The 18,904-nt window shown below is 64.3% G+C and overlaps 1 protein-coding gene and 1 long non-coding RNA gene across 3 annotated transcripts; one reads left to right on the top strand and one right to left on the bottom strand.

Moving 5' to 3' along the window:
* Positions 1-10,360: 10,360 nt before the first annotated feature.
* Tle5 (TLE family member 5, transcriptional modulator) lies at positions 10,361-16,471 on the bottom strand. 2 transcript variants are annotated; one of them, XM_047530561.1, is made up of 7 exons: positions 16,079-16,471; positions 15,912-16,009; positions 13,071-13,134; positions 12,381-12,425; positions 12,011-12,073; positions 11,194-11,268; positions 10,361-11,116 (listed from the first exon to the last, which is right to left on the bottom strand). In XM_047530561.1, exons 1-7 carry the CDS (start codon positions 16,103-16,105, stop codon positions 10,898-10,900), a joined length of 591 nt encoding a protein of 196 aa, XP_047386517.1. In that variant the 5' UTR covers positions 16,106-16,471; the 3' UTR covers positions 10,361-10,897. The 2 variants fall into 2 exon arrangements, with proteins under 2 accessions (XP_047386517.1, XP_047386516.1); XM_047530560.1 differs by having other exon boundaries at positions 10,361-11,119; positions 16,079-16,465.
* Positions 16,472-16,522: 51 nt separating this feature from the next.
* Positions 16,523-18,639, top strand: LOC124968309 (uncharacterized). Its single transcript, XR_007105668.1, has 2 exons — positions 16,523-16,993; positions 17,865-18,639. It is a non-coding gene; the product is annotated as an uncharacterized LOC124968309 (long non-coding RNA).
* The last annotated feature ends 265 nt before the right edge of the window (positions 18,640-18,904 follow it).

Raw genomic sequence — 18,904 nt, forward strand, 5'->3', positions numbered from 1 at the left:
GAGATAAATAAATACACGATCGGACCCAAACTGCACTCCCTTCCCACAATGCTCTGCTCAAACCCCCAGCCCCTTCCTCCATGACCCCGACTCCTGATCTGCCAACACCCGGGGCGCCGCCCAGGCCCAGGGCCTTGGCACTTGAGCGTCCCTGCCTGGACGCTCCCCGGTGGCTTCTCATGGACACTGTTCTTTTTCGGTGCTGGGGATGGACCGGGGCCCCACAAGCCAGGCAGGTCCTGCCGCTTCTCCTGTCACCTCCAGAAAGGCCCCTCCGGCTCCTTCCCATAGTGGCCGGCACCCCACCACCGGCCTCCCCTCAGTCCCACTCCTTGCTGGCCACCTCTGGCCCCTCAGGGGCCTGGCATGAAGCAAGCTGGAGGCAAGTGCCAGAGTCGAGGGCAGGTGCCACACCCCTGCCTGCCAGGTCCCACACGTGACCCCACAGTGCCAAGAGCCCGTGACTGCAGGCACTGGGGTCTGGGAAGTCCCGAACCCAAGCCCTTTCCAGGACATGACCTGCCTCCCCAGGACACAGACTGTCCCGCGCGACACCCTGTGTCCATACAGTGGCACCCAGCCCTCTTCACCTGCCCCATCCCACCCCTGGCTTCTCTGGGCCCTCTCTTGCCAAAGGCCCTGTCTGAACTCCTCAACCCTGGGACCTGCCCTCTGGTGGAGCTGAGGAGGGGACCCAGGCCCTCACATGCCGGGCAGGGGCTCTACCACCGCACCACGTCCCACCCTTTTCATTTTACTGTCAGAAGGGCCTCACTAAGTTGCCAGGCTGGCCTCAAATTTGCGATCCTCCTGCCTCAGCCTCCTGAGTTGCTGGGATGACGGGTGTGGATCACCGTGCCAGGTTCCAGGGCTTTCCTTGAGTCATCTCAAGGAGGCTGCTGGGAACAGCCTCACTTCCTCCCCCACCCCTGTCCCTGAGGCCCTCCACACCTGGGGCCCTCCCTTCTCTCCAAGCACAGGGCTCTCTCTTTCCTTAGCCTGGTCACCTGAAAGTCACCTTGGCCTGTGCCTCAGGGACCCCATTTTCCCTTTGAGGGTTTAGTGACCCCCTTCAGAGGGATCACTAAACCTAGATCCTTACCATGAGACCAGGCCTGTGGACCCGGCCACCAACTGGCCATCTCCCCTGGGTGTCCCCAGACCTGTTCCTGATGCTGTCAGTCCCACACCCACCCTGACACTCAGGCAGAGCATCCCTCAGTGGCCATGTGACCCCCTCCCCACCCCAGCCACCGGCCCTCCCTCCACCAGCCATGTGGCTTCTCTCCAACCTGGACCACAAACCAGCTTATCCCCAGCAAGCTTCCCCCTGTGGCCTTCAATCTGTCTGGCCCTCTTTCACTCTAAATCTTCCCCTGGCTCCCCACTGCCCCCAGGGACAAATTCCCAGTTAGCCTCACCTCCTCCAGCAGTTTACACCTCCAGCTCCCGCCACCTTGCCAGATTACCTGATTTGCTTTCTTTCCCTCCTCAGGGCCTCTTCTCTGCCTGGAATTCCCTCTCCCTCCCTTTCTGTCTAGAGAGAGTACATCCTTCCAAGGCCTGGCTCAAAAGCCCCTTCCTCCAGGTAGCACTTCCAAAAGCCATCTCCTCAGTCTCCTCTCGCCCCTTCCACAAACAGGCAGACTGCCTGATGTTGGAATACAAATGGACATTTATTCTGGAACCACTTTCTCACGCTGCAGGACGCTGGCACCCTAAGAGGACCCAGCACCACGCCGTGCCAGGCAGGGGCTTCCAGGACAGGTGGAGGGAAGGGACAGAGCTGCACACTGCTTGTGCCCAGGCCCAGAGTCAGTGCTAGGCGAAAGAAGAGCCAGGCATGAAGGGACCCAGAGAAGCAGAGGGGAGCTGCCCGCAGAGCAGGGGAGGTTTCCTGGAGCAAGGCTCCCTGCCCCCAGCCACTGGTTCCCTCAGGCAGGCACTCCTCAGGGGAGGCACACACAGGTCTGCGGAGTGCCTGGGAAGCAAGACCACACACACCCCATCTCTTGGTGTGCGCAAGCTGCCAGGAAGGAGGAGCAGCTTCTCTGAGCCGCAGCGTCCCCACCTTTGGGAGCAGCGGGTGGGATTTGGGGAGGCTCAGGCTGTGAGAGGCTGGGAGACCCCTATGACTGCTAACTCCCAGAAATGCACATCCTGCCAGACGAGGAGCAAGGAGGACTCACAGGCAGGGAGCTAACAGTTCTAGCACAGTCTCTTCCCTCTTCCTCCACCCAGAACACTCTCCCCAGCCAACTGCACCCAGGAACTTCAAGCTCCACCTCCTGGGTCTCAGTTTCCCCCTCTGCAAAGAGAGAGACGGAGCTGTCAAATGGAGAAGGGCATTTAGCTTCCACTCTCTGTCCTCCCACTGTACAGAAAGACTCAGCCCCTGGTTCCTGGCTGAGTTTTTATGATGTGGATGTGGGTTTTTTAAAAAAGGAAAAAGCTGAGAAACAGCGCTGGGACCCCGGATTGCTCAGACCACCTTAAATCAGCCTCACCGCCCCAGCTACTGTGGAAATTCCTTTCTCCACGGTGGTTGGCTGAGCGCGCCAGCCAATCCACTCTCGGCGCTCCCACATGGGTCCGTGACGTCACAATGGGCGCTGGCCAATGGGTATCAGGATGCTAGCAACCAATGGCAGGAGGCTGTGAGATCGACTGGGCCAATGGGAAGGCGGCTAGGCGCTGCCCGCGGGGTCTGGCGAGTGTGGTTCCCCCTCCCTAGGCGGAGCAGGGACCCTCGTGGACCGCCAAGCCCTGCTGGGGCGGGGGCATCCGGCTTGATTGTCCCCCAAAACGGAGTAGCAAATAGTGGCAGGTCTCCCCTTAAGAACCAGAGCCTGTCGCCCAACTTGCTACTTTGCGGAAGCCCGGCCTGCCTGCGAGGCAGAGGCGGCGCCTTTCGCCCCATTTCACAGATGGGTAAACCGAGGCAAGGAGAAGCGCAGTCTCGCGGGTCGCCCAGGGAAGAGCCCGGACTCTTACCCGAGCCTGGAGGCACCGGGCATCAGCTCAGTTTTATCCCCAGAAGGTCAGGTGGGGGAGGGCTGGACCCACAGATGGAGGTGGGAGCGGGGGTGGCTGGACTCCGCCTCGGTGTCCCCGAGAGCGGACTGCAGAGCAGATGAGAGCAGGGCTTCTCGGGAAGGACTACCAGCCCCAGAAGCTCGCGCGCCGCGCCGGCCCGGGCTGTCAATCAAAGTAACGTGGGTCCCTCTCCTTGGCGCCCCCGCCCGCGCTTCCCTCCTGCCAGCTCCCGCTCCCTCCCCGCCGGCTCCGGGCCCGGCGCGGTATAATTACAGCCCATTGATCCGACCCGGGCCGGGAAAGCGGCTCCCTCGGGGAGGCCAAGCCTTTGGCTTCCGACACCGCCAACCTCTGCCTCCCGCGCCCCCCAGCCGAGTTGCCGGGCCACCAGCCAGGCCGGTCCCCTCCCGCTGGCCCCGGGCTCGCGGGTGACCTCTGAGCTTCAGTCCCCCGCCACGCTTGGCCGCGAGCCCCCCTGGAAAATTCGCACACGTTTCTTCCTGCTTAGGAACAGGAGGATCCCCGCCCCCAAACCCGAGGCCGGGGCCTCTCTCTGGGCCTCGGTTTACCCCCCTAGGCAGGGCTCGTTCCTGAAAGCCATTCAGAGGCTGTTCGGAGCGCCAGGGCTAGACCACACTGGGGACCTGAGGAGGGGTCCTCGAGCCTGGGAAGAGGGGGCGACAACAGCACCCGTTCAGCCGCCGGTAGTCGGGGCTGGGGCAGCGGGAGGACCAGCACGGTCTCTGAGCGGGCGTGGGAGACGGGAAGACCTCCGGTTGGGCGGTGGCAGGTGTTTCGGCTGGGGTCCTGCGGCTGGTGGGCCATGCCTTTCAACCATCCTAACCTAAAGCTGGCAGAAGGAAGCAGAGGCACCTTCGTCCCTTTCCAGAGACCAGGGAACCTTGAGCTGAACCCTGGCCTTGCTGGTGGGTCTTCGAGGGCCCCGGCTATGAAATGGCAGAAGCGGACACCAGGGTGGCCAAGGCCTTCTCCCCTTTCCCGTGGGAGCTAGGGAACTGGCAGCCAGTGGCAGGAGGCGCTGGAGCTGGAGTGGGAGAGGGGACCAAGCGAGGACCCAGGGGCTCCGCACAAGCAAGACTGCCTGGGTCTCCTCATCTGGAAAGCAAGCTGGCAACAGTCTTCGCGTGGGCTGCCCACAAAGCAGTGAAGTGACCCACGGTGAATGATCAGTAAGGGGCGGCCGCCTGTACCCCACTGGGCCCTAACCAGCCCTCCTCTGCACCTCAACCCCCACCCCTGCCTGGGCTGTGTCCCCTCCCTCCCTCTCACACCGCTGATCACTCACAAAGAGAATCAGATGGTGTCCTGGTCCTGCTCGAGAACCTCGGTACCCCGACTGCCTCGGAATGAGATCCAAACTCATCACCTCCGTGTGGATCTGGCCCCACCAACCTCCCGTCCACCAGTGCTCCAGCCTCAGGGCCTTTGCACCTACCATCCCCTCAGGCCCTCCTGCCCTGCCAGCGCAGTATCGAGTGTCCCACCCTGGAGGGGCCAGCCTGGCCTAGCACCTTCCTTCCTGGACAGTGCCTCCCACGGACCCTCTTCACAGGTCTGTCCCTCCTGCTACTGTCCTGCTTATGTGTCTGTGGTCGGCTCAACGCCCCCCACCCGGGTTTGCTGCACTGTGTTTATTGGGAGAACACATGGGCGAGCCAGAGATGGCAATGGCCTCGGCAGGGTCACCCTGCGTGTTGGGCAGGCAGCCAGGCCCCTGGCTGGGGGCACCTGCAGCTGAGCTCTGAGGCTGGGCCTCCTGGGTAACCCGCGGAGCTGAGGTCAGGTCCTGCCTCCGTGTCATGGTGGCATCCTGACATGGCAGAGTCCTAGAAAGGTGTCCACTGGGTAGCCAGGGGCTCAGATGGCACAGCGAGGACACTCGGGCGGGGCGTGGGGCTGGGCTGCCACTCAGGTGACTCCATCTCCATGGGCCCTGTTCCACGTGGCCCCCAGCTGCCCTGGACACTGCTGCCCCACGCCCCAGGCACAGCACCTGAGGGGCCGCAGGGTGGTCCATCTGAGTGTCCCTCCTCCAGCCTCAGCCTGCTCACCTGGGAAGGGACGGCGGCATCCTCTATGCCAGAGGACCCCTGGCTCCCCTCGGGCTCACGGTGGCCCTCCAGTCCAGGCAAGAGGGTGACAAGTTCCAGGCCAGCCTGGGCACCTGGGGAGGCACCGCCGGGGTGTGGCTGGGGGAGGCCTGGCCGGCCTCCCTGGCAGCAGCAGAAACAGGAACCCAGAGGGACAGGCCAGCCCCACCTCCCGCCTGCCCCGCCCCCACAGTTCCTGGCTTGGAGGTTGGGTCTCTGTCCCCACGCAGCTCCCCAGGACAGGCTCCTGCTGCCGCCAGGTGACCTCAGAGAGGCCTCTTGACTCCCTGCCCCAGCGCCCCCCCCAGCACCTGCCTGGAAACCAGCTCCCCCTCCTCCTCTGTGGGAAGAGGGCTGTGCTCCAGCCTGGTGCATACAGCAAGCGCCTAGTAGATGCTGGCTTTAGGAATGAGAGGACGCCTTTCTACTGAAGGAAGCCAGGACCAGCCCAGGGGCCACCTCTTGCCCGCCTCCCAGGCCTGGCCGAGGGCCAGGGAGCTTGGAGCCCACCATTCACTGCCCGGGCCCAGCGCCCCACCAGGTCCTGCGGGCAGGGGCTGCCTTCCTGGGTCGGGGTCTGGGGATGAGCCCCGACTGACAGGAGAGGAGGGAGAGGGGATGACAGAGGGTCAAGGTGGGCTTCCAGGCCTGGCCAGCAGCCAGCAGCGCTGGGGCTGGGGGAGGTGGCTGAGACCGGGGGGCACAGAGCAGGGACAGAGGGAGGGAGGGGAGGGACAGGGAAAGAGCTTCAGGGACCTACGAAGAGAGCAGAGGAGCAGAAAGGAGCAGACCAGCCAGAGCCACAGACACCCGGCCGGGCCAAGGCAGGGCCGTGGGGACAGCCCTTGGCCAGCGGGCGCTCGGTGGCTGAGCTCCCCCTCGGTCTCCCCAGTCCCTTCCCAGGAGCCTGCTAGCCGAGCAGCTGGCTGCCCTGTCCTGCCGCACACCTGCAGGACCCCGGCGTCCCAGCTCCAGGCTGGCAGGCCGGGTCCTCCTGGACTGGCCAGACCACCAGCTGTCCACCCGCTGCGTCAGGGGCCCTCAGCAGCAGAGGCCAGAGCAGCCACAACAAGCCAGGGGACGGGGAGGGTGGGCCCCAAGAGGCCTCCGCCTCCCCAGAAACTGGGTCCAGAAACTTCTTTTTCTTAGAATGAGTGGTTAAAGGTGGGCCTCCCTGCCTTTGAATCCAGCTTCCTTGGCCGCGTGACCTAAAGCAAGTCACCTGGAGCCCCGAGCCTTCCTGTATCTGTAAAATGGCTTCACAGACATTTTCAGGAATTGCAGAAATCAGCTGGGCACGGAGACTGATGGGCTGAGGCAGGAGGATGGGAAGTCCCAGGCCAGCCTGGGTAACATAGCAAGACCCTGCCTCAAAATAAAACCCAGAAGGGCTGGGACGTGGCTCGGTGGTTCAGGGGCCTGGCTTTAAAAAGAGAAAAAAATGCAGGAATCGAGAGGAACACAGGCGCCTCCAAGGCTCACAGGTTCGCATGGCCTCCCTGGTCGCTGGGCTTGCGCCTAGTGGGCTCGCAGCTGCGTGCTCACCTGCGGACGGCAAGCCAGCGGGCTCTGGTGCTGCGGGCAGCGGCCCGCCCCACAGGCCTGCCTTCCCCTCTGCCCAGGCCTCGCCCCCATCTGCAGAGCTGCCTGTTCCTCCCTCTCCAAGGCCACCCCCAGCGCAAGGTCCCAGGCCACCCAGTGAACAGGGACCTCAGGCAGCAGCCATACTGGCCCTGGCTGCCACGCTCAAGCCTCACGTCCTAATTCTCCTCCCTGGCTGGGGACAGCAGTGGGGGTCCACAGGCCTCCAACCCAGAGATGTAGGCTGGCCTGGTCCTGTGGGGTGGGGTCCCTGATGCCAGGAGTCTGAGCTGCAGGCTGGCCTGGGAACACTGAGGACGCGGAACCACTGAGTGGCTGGGCACCGTGGCGCACACGGGGGAGGCTGAGTCAGGAGGATCATGAGTTCAAGGCCAGCCTGGAACGTAGAGAGACGCACGGTAACCTACACAATAAAACGTAAGAAGGGCTGGGGTGCAGCTCAGTAAGCGCCGCTGGGTTCAAACCCTGCTACCCAGCAAACACGAAAACCCTGGCGCAGATGGGCACAGGAGCGAGGCCCTCCGGGTCTCCTGGCCCCAGCCGAGGCCCAGTCCCTGCCTCAGAGCCAGGGAGGGGGCGGGGGGAGCGGGCAGAGCTCGCGCCTCTGGAGACGGTTCTCCCTGAAGGGCAGGTCCTAGGAGGTCGGCCTCCCGGGTCCCTTCCCTCCAGTGCAGGGCACGAAGTTGGGAGCATCGCTCCCTTCCCCCTCCCCCTCCTCCCCTCCCCTCCCCCTTCCCCCTCCCCTGCCCCTCCCTCTCTCCCCTCCCCTCCCCGCCCCCTGCTCCCTCCCCACCCCCACCCTCCTCTCCCATTCCCAGTCCTCCCGCCCCTTCCCCCTCCCGCCCACCCCGTTCTCTCCCTCCCGCTTCTCTCCCTCCCACGTCCTCCTCCCTCCCACGTCCTCCTGCCTCCCCATCCCCCACCCTCCTGCCTTCCCAGCTCCCCGTTCTCTCCCTCCCCCTCCCTCCTCCACCTCCCCCCTCCCTCCTCCCGCATCCCAACCCCTTGTCCTCCGCCTCATTAGGCTGCGGGCCGCGGGCCCATTAGCGGATCAATTAGCCGAGGTCGCGCGGGCGGGGCCGCACCCTCCGCCCCCGCCGCGGCCGGGATGGTGCGCGCCGCTCCGCCTGCGCAGGGGGCTCTGTGGGGTCCTCGGGTGGCGCCCTGCGGACCCGCCCCCCGGCGCCGGCGCCCAGGGAAGGGAGGCCCGGCCATCCCCCTGCCTTCCCCGAGTTCACCCGTTTTACGGATAAAGAAACCAAGGCCCGGGGCTGCGGTGTGGCCGAGCCACCTGCCCGTGCCCACCAGGTGGAAGAGCCAGGGTTGACGTCCACCTGGGGACCCACCCCAGCCCCAGGCCGCCGAACCTGGGATTTGGCAGGGAACCCTGCTTCGGGAGAGGATCAGGGGAGGGACTCCTGCCGAGACGCAGAGGATTCGAAGGCTGGGGAGGGATCCTTGCAGCCAGAGGAGCTGCGGTGCAAAGGCCCCGGGGCAGCGAGCAGCTGGAGGCTTAAACCTGGCCACCCTGCTGGATGGGAGCTTTCAGAGGGCTGGGCAGCCAGGCGGGCGGCCGCGTCTCCCGGGCCTAGGTGAGGAATTTATAATTTGTTCCAAGGGCCAGGGAAACCAAAAATAATCTACTTTTTGTCTTTTAAAAAGTTGTGAGCTGGGCTGGGTTTATGGCTTTCGGTTGGTAGAGCGGGCCCTGGGTCGAGCCAGGGGAGGTGGTGCCTGTTACCCCAGTAATTCCGGAGCCTGGGGCAGGAGGATCACAGGTTGGAGGCCAGCCTGGCAAAATGATAACAATAATAATAAGTAAAATAAAATAAATTTTAAGAATTGTGGAACAGAGTAAAAGGAAGAAGCCAAAATCGTGAACTGGAGCGCACTGGAGTGAGTGGTGGGTCAGGGTCGCCAGGCAGATTCACTGGCACCCTGCGGCTGAGGGCTGAGGACCAGGCACGGTGACCAGCTCCTGGGCAGCCTCCACAGAGAGGAGCCCAGGGGCCATCCTGCAGGCACCTGGGCCTGTGTTCTTTAGGTAAGTGGGATCAGGCAGCCCTGTGTCTCCCTCCCTCCCTCCTGCCTCCTCTCCTCCAGGTGCTGGGGGTGGTGCCAGGGGCTCCGCCACTGAGCCTCATCCCCAGACCTGGCCTCCAACTCGGGATCCTCCTGCCTGGGCCTCCAGAGCCCTTGGGATGAGAGGCGTGAGGGTGGCTCCTGGTGGCTGTGCTCTCCTGCTGGTACAGGGCTGGTTTCCGTGTGTGCAGGCCTGGTGTCACCTGCAGTGTGGCCTCTTTTTCTTTGTCCTTGTAAAAGCCACTGTGTGAAAGTCTCTGTTGAGCCCTCTGCCCTGGCTGGAGCTCTAGCTCCTGCCTTGGGGCAGTGACCCTGACCTCGGACTGCAAACACCCGCTTCCGGGCGTGCTTGGCAGAGCCACCTAGCATTTCTGGTAGCAGATGATCCAGGAGGTGAAGTGGCACCCCAGCCCTCTTTATTTTTCATTTTGAGACTGGGCCTTACCAAGTTGGTTATGGTCTCACTGGGTTGCTGAGGCTGGCTTTGAACTCGTGGTCCTCCTGCCTTAGCCTCCCCAGCTGCTGGGATGACAGATACAGCCACAGCTGACACACTGGTGCTCCTCCAGGTGCTTTGGCTTCAGTGGGCTTGGGTGGGACCATTCTCTCCTTAGGGACGGAGGCTTCTCCCCCAAGCCAGCTGTTGCCAAAGTGCGCAGCTCCCTGGAGTTGGGGTCCCATGTCCTGCAGCGCTTGCTGAGAATGGATGGACAGCCTGGGATGCCCTCCGTCTGAGTCCGGGGCGGGTCCCCAGAGAGGGCCCACTGGCAGAGGCAGTGGGGGACTGCAGCCTGCTTCCTGTGGGGTCCAGGCTTGGTCAGGGGTCTTCTTTAAAAAGGACTAGCACAGGAGTCTCTGGCCTGAGTATCCAAAGCCAGCTCTGTCTCTTGCTGGCCCAGGGACCCCTTAGCCTTTCTGAGCCCCCTTATCCACCTGTCAAAACAGCTGGCTGACCTGCACACTGGTGCACATCTATGATCACAGCGACCTGGGAGGCTGAGGCAGGAGGACCTCAAGCGGGTGGTCAGTCTGGGCCACTTAAAACCCTATCTCAAGGGAAAAAAATAAAAAAGAGCTGGGGATGTGGCTCAGGGGTAAAATGCCCCTGGGTTCAGTCCCCAGGCCCCAAACCAAACGAAAACCCACCTGGGTAACGCCAGAGCATCTGGGCCATGCTGTGTAACCCCAAGCCTCCAGCACACCCTCTCTGAGCTGAGTATCACCTACCTGGGACCCTGGTGCCACCCTGGACCAGGTGACTAGACTGGAAGGAAGTGCCCTCCACCCCAGGCAGGCCCCTCCAACACAGAGGCGGGACGGGGAGCCTTCTGTCCTTATTTGAAAGGCATGGCTAAGGCCGCTGCCCGATCTCCCTTCTCTGCGGAGATCACAGGGCACCCGGCTGCCCAGCAGGCTGTGTGGGTGCTCTGCTGTTTTCAAACCGCCTTTCTGTCTTCTTTCCCCCTTATATACCTGCTTAGCCCAGCCAAGTACTGGGAAAAGCAAAACAATAAAACGAGCGGCCAAGACGACGTTAGTACCCTCATCTTTATTCGGGAAGGGGAGAAGGGAAGTCCTGGGCCGCCCCCACCCTGCGTGTCCCGCTAAGCTCTCTGCGCTTCGCCCCCTCGGGGGCGACGGGAGGGGACCAGGTGGCTGGGGGCGTCTGGAACTGGCGGGGGAGGCGGAGGCGGAGGAGGAGCAGGTGGGTCCTGGGCCACTGGGTGCCCGGGCGGGAGGTGTCGCATGCAGTGCCGGGGTGGGCGGCGGTGGCGTGTGCGGGAGGGGTGCTGGGAGTGTGGGTTTCTTGAGGTTCTGCTCCCCGCGGACCTGGTCCCCCGGTTGCCCTCCAGCCCTCGGCGTGGCCCACCTGGGCGGGTGTCACCTGTTCAGGCTGCGGGGCAGGAAGGGGGCCGGCTGGGCGGGGGCGAAGCCAGGGGGCTGCGCGGCGGGCGCGCCCATCAATGCGGCGGGGCGGGCCGTGCGAGCCGCGCCGGCCACTCAGCGGCACCGTGCGCGCCGGCCGGCCCGCGCCGTCCCCTCCCGCCTCCCGCCGGCCGCCGCCGCTAATCCGACTTCTCCCCGTCGTCCTCCTGGTGCGCGTCCCCGTCGTGGCCGTTCTTGTCCTCCTTGGAGAGGTGCGCCTGCGAGCCCAGCGCCGACAGCGACAGCAGGCCGGTGCCCGCGCTCACGGCCGGCAGCGACGGCGGCTGCAGCCCCACGGGCAGGGGCGTCAGGGGCAGCGCCAGGGCCTGGAGCTGCGACAGCTGGTGCGCCTGGAGCTGCTGCTGCGGGGTGGAGGGCGGGCCGGCGTGAGCCGCCGGCGGGGCGCCTGTCCCCCCGCCCCGGGGCCCGGACCTACTCGGATGATGGAGTTGAGCTCAGGCGCCGTGACCTGCTTGGCCCTCTCGATGGCTCCCAAGACCTGCTGCTGGTGCTGGAGGCGGGTGGGAGAGAGGGGTCAGGGATGTGGCCAGGGAGCGCCGGGAAGCCCCCTCCCGCCGCTTCCTGTCGCCAAGCCTGGCCTTTTCATCTGGCAAGTGGGGACCAATGGGGGCGCACAGAAGCTCAAAAGGCTGTGTGCCAGGTACTTGGAGAAAGGCTGTGGGTGAGGAGAGAAGCCTGGACCGCAGGCAAGGAATAACGGACATGGCTTCTGCGCAGTACACGACCTGCGCAGCTGTACTGGGACGTCCTGACCCTAAGAGGCCTGGCTGAACTCTGGGTAGGGCTGACACAGGGTCATTTCCTAAGGCAGTTCTGCCTCAAAGTCGGTCATCAGATGCCAGGATCCACCCAGCCCCTTTTCTGCCTTGGCTACCAGGAACCCTGTTTTGAAAGGCAAGCCCCAGGCTAGGGCAGGAGGCGCAAGTGCCCGCTCCTCTGGGGCTTTCCCTGTGTCCTGCTAGAACGGCTCCTGGGAAGACGGGTGGGACCAGGACAATGACAAGCTGCAGGAGGGGGCTTGAGGGCAGGAGGGCGGGCGCATGTCTGTGCAGGCCACACCCTGTCCCCTGCCTGTGTCTCGGCCCCGCCCCAGCCTGCCCACCCGGCCCCACGCAGCAGCCCCCCACTTCACTAGAGGCCGGTGTCAGGGAGGCCCAGAGAGCAGAGTCCCTGCCCCCGGGGCGCCCAGCACTGGCAGCAGGAGGGGGCGGGCGGCTCCTGGGCTCCCTTACCTCCTGGGACAGGTAGGGCAGGACCTGGGCGCAGATGCCGTTGAGTCTCTTGACGATTTCAGCCTGGAACACAGAGGCTCAGTCCCAGGGAGGCCAGGGGCAGGGCCAAGGCTGGGCCAGGCGGGGGCACTGGGCAAGGCCCCTTCCAAGGAGGGAGGGGATGCGGGGACATCCCCAGGTCAGGGCAGAGGCAAGAGCCAAGCCCAGAGGGCCAGGGGCTTCCAGGGTGGCCAGCCTATGGGCACGTGCCCCTGCCCACTGTCACAAAGGAGAGGCCATGCAGGTTGTGGGGAAGGCTGCCCCCCAGGCCGCAGGTGTCAGGTGAGGGCAGCTGCTCCTGCCCAGGGCCGGGACAGCCAGGGACGGTCACCTGCTTGTGCATCTCGATGTTCAGGCCGTAGGACATCTCGTAGTACTGTGGGGACAGATGGGTGGGGAAGCACGGGCCTCAGAGACAAAGGGGAGGCCGCAGGCCGGGGGCAGGCGGGGCGTCCAGCAGAGGGCAGGCCGGGCGCCGCCCCTCCCCCACATCCCAGGGCTCCTCATCTTTTATCTTTCTGTCCAGCCTGCGGGTGGGCCGGGCTCCCTGGGTATAAATAATCCAGGATAAACAAAGCCCGCGGGCCTGGTTCCTGGGCCAGCGGCCTCAGCAGCCCAGGGCTGACCTGCCCCTCCCCTGCCCCCCCCACCCCTTTCCCACGCGTCCCCTGCTGTCCAGCAAGCTCCTCCCCGTCCCGCAGGACCCCAGCCACAGCCCACGTCCTCCTCAGGCAGGGCCCCGGGCACCCCCCTCCCGACGGACCTGGGCGCAGAGGGTTAAAGCGCCCGGTGCCAGGCCTGGGGGGCACGTCAGTTCCAGTGCCCGGCTGCCACTTCCACCTCAGTGCCAAGGACAGCCTGGCTCGACCCGGCGGCTTGGCACCTCGGCCACTACCTAGGCGGCCGGCCAGGCCAGCGGGCGGCTGCAGAGAGCCGCCCAAGTCCTCACGCTGCCCGAGCAGGCGGCCGCCCTGCGGCAGGAGGCCTGGGGTCTGTCCCCGCGGAGGCCGAGGGTCCTCACCATCACGTAATGGCGCTGCATCTCAGACTTCTCACTGGCCAGCTTGTCACACTCCAGCTTCAGGCTGAGGGCGCACAGGGAGAGGGGAGAGGGGCTGGTGCCAGGTCACCTTGGAGGGTGGAGCACGAGCCCTCCCTGGGGCAGGTGCGTCCAGCGGGACTGGGCAGGGACTGGGCAGGGGAAGCCGGCTCCCAGTCTGTGTAGCCGGTGTCGCGAAACCAGCCTGTAGCTACGGTGGCAGAAAAGCCACGAAAATCCAGAGCGGGCCCTCTCAGGACACCGCCACATCAGCAGAACCCTCCTCATGCTCCCTTTAGAGAGGCCCAGAGAGGGTGAGGAGCTGGCTCAAGGTCACACAGCTCTCAACCACGGGGGAGAATTCTCTAGACACACAGGACAGGTGAAGAGGCGGTGGGAGGACCTGGGTGCCAGGTGGGCTCTGGACTGGACGTCCCAGGATCCCAGTTCAACCAGGGGCCTGCATTCCCTCGGAGGTAGATAAGGCGGAGTGGGCAGGAGCGGCCGGCAGCCCCAGGCCCTGCGCGGCCCGGCTGAGCGAAGACACCCTGCACATCTGCACGCCAGGGCCGTGGTCCAGGGTCACTCCTTTGAGGCCGTCCGGGTAAGAATGAGCTGTGGGCACCTCTCCAAGGTCCCTCAAGGTCATGAGGAAGGAGAGCCAGCAGGGAGCCTCCAGACCCAGGAAAGGACTGGGGGCAGGTGTCCCTGTCCCTTAGCTGGTTAAATCCAGTCCCGCAGGGGGCTCCGCATGCCCACCTCCAGCACCTGGGCACAGAGGGCTGGGAGCCCCAGCTGGCCTGGGTCCCCGCTCCACCCTGCGGCTGCCAGGCTGGGTGCCCACATCTCTGGGGCAGTGGCGTCCTGGGACGGACCCACCTGCAGGGCAGGTGCTGGGGGCTGCAGCCTCCTGCGGGCCCTGGACAGGTGCTTCTCCATCCCAAGCCCAGGAGCCTGGCAATGCCACCCCGCAGTGGCCCTGAGGGTGGACCCGCCGGGTACCCATGGGCTCTTCTCCTGTCATCTCAGAGACCCGGGAGGCTAAGGCAGGAGGATGGCAATTTTGAGGTCAGCCTGGGCAACTCAGAGAGACTGTCTCAAAATAAAAACTGACGAGGGCTGGGACATGGCTGGGTGGGTGCGCGCCTAGGGCCCGTCCCCAGCACCAGCCAGCCAACGAAGCAACTAACACCAAAGACAAAATACAAAATAAGAAAGAAAATGTCAGTTGGTGGCCACCATTTAAAAAACCAACTGCGGCTGGGTGGCAGAAGCTTGCCTCGGGGGCGCGAAGCCCTGGGGCCCCTCCTGCCTGTGAGGCTAGCGCTGACCACTGGGTCACCCCAGTCCCTCACCCAGAATCCTGAATTCCAGAATTTCTTGAGGCTCCAGTCTCCCTGGGCCATTGTACCTGGGAGGCCCCAAGTGTGCCCCCAACATGTTAGGGCCCCTCAGTGGACAAGGCCCAGCACGGTGGTCGCACTCAGATCCTCAGCTGGCAATGGACCAGCATCTGGGCTCAGCACGCTGGCGGGGAGCAACAGGCCCGCGGCATCGGGGGACTGGAACCAAGCTCCTGGGGCCTGCCAGGAGCCAGTCCCAGGGCCTTCGGCTGCCAGTGCCTCTCGTCCCCCTCTCTGACATGGGCACAAAAATGGGACAAGAGGGTGAAGCCAGAGGGCCGCTGATCGGCACTCGGCACCTTTCTGGGAAGCACCCAGAAAGGCTAAGTACTTGTTAAAACGACCACCAGAAAAAAAAATCCCCTTTCTTCTTGGAGAACCCGGGATCCACAAAGAATGCGTGGCCGGGACACAGGCCTCGTCTGCAGAGCCCAGGCCCAGCCTCCCACCTCCCTGACGCCCTGGCAAGACTGCTCTTTATTTTTTATTTTTATTTCTTTAATTTTTAGTACTGGGGATTGAGCCCAGGGGGAGCCACATCCCCAGCCCTTTATTTTATATTTTGCGACTGGGTTTCCCTAAATTGCTGAGGTTGGCCTCAACTTTGGATCCCCCGGCCACGTCTCCCGTTGCTGGATCACAGGTGTGCCCGTGAGCAGAGCTGCAAGGCCCTCTGACGGTCGCTCCTGCTCCCAGAAGCGAGCACTGCAAGCTGGGAGTCAGGTGGGGACCTCTCCTACTCAGCTGCTGTACATCCTGCAGAAAATTCCTAACTTCTCTGGGCTTTCGGACACTCTCAGCTCCTTCCCCTGAGTCCTTTAGAACTGTGAGAGCAGTGGGGGGGAAGAAGCAGGAAACCTTCCCTCCATCAGGGAGAGACAGAAGACCAGGCCGCAGATTGTTTTAAAAGGTGACAGAGCTGGAATATGAGCCCCTAAATCCAGCTGTTGGGAAAGCTGTTATCCAATAGGGGTTGGGAGTTCGTGGGGAGAGGGGGGCTCAGACGCCACACAGGCTGGCTCTGCAGGCGGATTATCTTAACATTTCCAGGACTGGGTTCTGTTTTGTTTACATATAGATCTACCTACATACATACACACACACATATATATACATATATTTTTTTTTTTTGGTACCGGGGACGGAGCCCGGGCCCCTCACCCCTGAGCCACACCCCAGCCCTGTTTATTCTTTATTTTGAGACAGGGCCTCTCCAGGTCGCTGAGGCTGGCCTTGCACTTGCCATGCTCCCTGCCTCGGCCTCCCGAGGGGCTGGGGTGACAGCGCGCGTCACCAGGACCGGGTGCCTCGGTGTTCGCGTCTGGGAAATGGGCCGCCCGCGCCGACCGGGCCGCGGCACACGCCGAGCGGCGGGGCCGGCCGCGTGCGGGGTCGCGGGGCGCGGGGGGCGCCGGCTCACCTGTGGTACTGGGCCTGCAGCAGCTGGAACTCGTCTTTGATGCGGTCGCAGGAGTCGGAGGTGGTGAACTTGAGCTGCTGCGGAAGGTGCGAGGAGCCCTGGGGGAGGGGCGGCGGTCAGCGCCCGCGCCCGCGCCCGCCCGCGCCCGCCCGCCCGCCCGCGCTCACCGAGTGCCGGCTTTGGGGGAACATCATGTCAGGGCGGCGGGGGGCGCGCTGCGCCCGGGCTGCGCCCGCTCGGAGCTCGGGCGCCGGGCGGCCGCGCCTTTGTCCCGGCGCCGATCGGCAGCTCCCGGCCGCCGCCTCCGCGCCCGGCCGCGCCCGCTTCCTGCGCCCCCTCCCGCGCCGGCCGGCGCGCCCCGGGCCCCGCTTCCCGCGCGCCCGGCCGCCGCGCTATTGTCTAATGGCGGCGACGCCGCGGGGCCGCGGCTCGGCTGCGCGGAGGCTCCGGCTCCACCTGCTGCCGCCGCCGCCGCCGCCCGAGCCCCGTGCGCGCCGCCGAGGGGGGGACGCGCGCGCCCGGGAGGCCTGCGGATCCCCACCCGGCCGCCGCCCGGGCCGGCCCGCCGCGGTGACCTTGGCCGCGCGCGCCCCCGCCCCGGGCCGCGGCCCCGGCCCGCCCGCCGCGCCGCCGCGCCCCGGCCCGGGGGGCCGCGCGGGCGGCCGGGCCTCGGCCTCCCCCGCGCCCAAGAAAGGGGCCCGCCGCCCGCCGCCCGCCGCCGGCTCCGCCATGGCGCGACCCGGACGCGTGCCGCGGACGTGCGCGCCGACCTTGACTCCGGCCGGCGGCGGCCCGCGCCCGGCCTCGGGGTCCTCCTCCGTGGGCATACGGGCGGCGGCTAGGCCGGCCTCGCGGGAGCCACGCCTTGGACACACATTTATTGAGCGCCTACTGTGTGCCAGGCTGTGCTCCGGGACCCGGGGCGCGGTGGGGGCGGGGTGCACGGCCCCGGGCCGGGTGGAGGCCGAGACAGGCCAGAGACAAAGCCCCAGAGCCAGCTCCCCGGCGGGTCGGACCCGCCGAGAGCCAAGGGGAAACGCGCGAGCCGTGGGCCGGGGAGGCCAGGCGCTGCTTTAGACAGGGTAGGGGAGACCGGCGTCAGAGAGGGCCTCCCTGGCCCCAAGGAGGACGCAGTAAGGGGCTCACGCATGCACAGGGGGGGACGTGTCAGCAGAACGCACGCACTGGCAGAGGCCGACGCAAAGGCCCTGAGGCAGAACTGCCCGGCAGGGGTGGCCTGGGAAGAGGACGGGCAGGGAGGCCTGCTGCACCCTGCGCCTGCCCCGGGGCCTGTTCTCAGAAGGGCCTGGGCTGATTCTCTGCTGGTGTGTTTTGAAATTCTTCAGTCATTTTTGAGCGAGGGGCCTCCTGGTTTCATTTTGCACTGGGCCCTGCAAATCCATTCTTTTCTTCTGGTTTTTTTCCCCCTTTCTTTTGTCTGTTGTATTTTGTTTTTGTCTTTGATTTCTGCACCTGGGGAGGGGGAGGTTGAACCTGGGGGGCTCTGCCACTGAGCTGCACCCCCCTGGGCCTTCCTTATTTTGAGAGGGGGTCTCAGTAGCTGAGGTGGCCTCACACTTGATGTCCTCCTGCCTCTGCCTCAGCATGGAACCAGACCCACACCAGATTCAGGCTTAGCTCATATTTTGGTCCTGGGGATGGAGCCCAGGGGCACTTACCACTGAGCCACATCCCCAAACCTTTAAATTTTTAAGAATTTTGAGACAGGTTTCATGCCATGTTGCTTAGGGCCTTGCTAAATTTCCCAGGCTAGCCTCAAACTTGTAATCCTCCTGCTTGGGCCTCTGCAGTCTTCAGGGTGATGGGTGCGCACCACCGTGCCCAGCTGGGTGGAGGCTGTCAGCCTGAGGGAGGTTGTCGCCATGGACCATTGTGGGCAGAGGAAGACTGTGCCCTGGCTCCACTTCTGAAAGCGTTCCCTTCCTTGCGCAGCCTGGGCCTCCAAGAAGCTGTGGAAACGGTGTTACCTTACCTCGGGCAGCGCGGCCCTCTCCATGGCTGGGCTGCCTCTGGGCCTGCGCTGTTCCTGGGTGCACAGTGAGACCCTGCTCCACACTGAGCAGGCAAGGGGCCGCGACTAGAGCGGACGGTGAGCTCACCCGGGCCCGCCCAGTGCCGAGGGGATGGAGCCCAGGGCCTCATGCTAGGCAAGCTTTCTGCAGCTGAGCTACATTCACCCCTACTTATTTCTACTTTATTTGGAGACAGGGTCTCACTAAGGTGCCTCGTCTGGCCTGGAGCTTGTGATCTCCTGCCTTGGCCTCCGGAATGGCCAGGATGACGGGCGTGGCCATCACACCAGGCCTTAAAGCAGGTAGGCTGGCAGCTGGCTGGCTTTTGCTGCTGGGACTTGAACCCAGGGATGTGCCACCAAGGAGCTGCATCCCTGGCACTTGATTTTATTTTTTATTTTGAGACAAGGTCTTGCTAATCTGCTATGGGCCTTGGCGAATTACTGAGACTGTCCTCAAACTTTCCATCCTCCTACTTCAGCCTCCCAAGTTGTTGGGATGACAAGTGTGTGCAGAGCCACATCTGGCTTCTTTTCAAAATGAAGATCAGCACAAAAAGCCAGGCACAGGTAGCTATGGTCCCAACTGCTTTCGAGGCAGAGGTGGGAGGATCAGATGAGCTCAGGAATTAATTTGAGTCCAGCCTGGGCCACATAATGAGACCCATAAATAAAAAAAAAAAAAATCAGCAGCAGGTATCAACATGCTAAATCAAGAACAGGGTCAGTGGGGCAGGCCAGGTCAGCTGTGCAGACGAGGGTCAAGCTGGCCAGGCCTGGAGCAGCGAAGCAGGAGGCTGTGCCCCGCCGCCGTCCAGCTGGATTCTGGAATCGCAGGCTCCACAGGTCACACGGAGTCCCCATCAGGGTGGGCTGCAGAGCGTTGGGCAGTCAGGACAGAATGAGGATGCAGGGCCCTGCTTAGAAATGACGAGGAACCTTGCCGGTGTGGTGGCCGAGC

The sequence above is a fragment of the Sciurus carolinensis genome, chromosome 17 (genome assembly GCF_902686445.1).
Source record: "Sciurus carolinensis chromosome 17, mSciCar1.2, whole genome shotgun sequence".
NCBI classification, from domain to species: domain Eukaryota; kingdom Metazoa; phylum Chordata; class Mammalia; order Rodentia; family Sciuridae; genus Sciurus; species Sciurus carolinensis.

Coding starts and splice junctions, on each gene's coding strand:
- Tle5 (XM_047530560.1), bottom strand. CDS start 16,105: ATGATGTTCCCCCAAAGCCGGCACTCG. Junction 13,135..15,911: donor CTGCAGGCCCAGTACCACAG/GTGAGCCGGCGC, acceptor GTGCGCCCTCAG/CCTGAAGCTGGAGTGTGACA. Junction 11,269..12,010: donor TGCCCTACCTGTCCCAGGAG/GTAAGGGAGCCC, acceptor ACCCGCCTCCAG/CACCAGCAGCAGGTCTTGGG.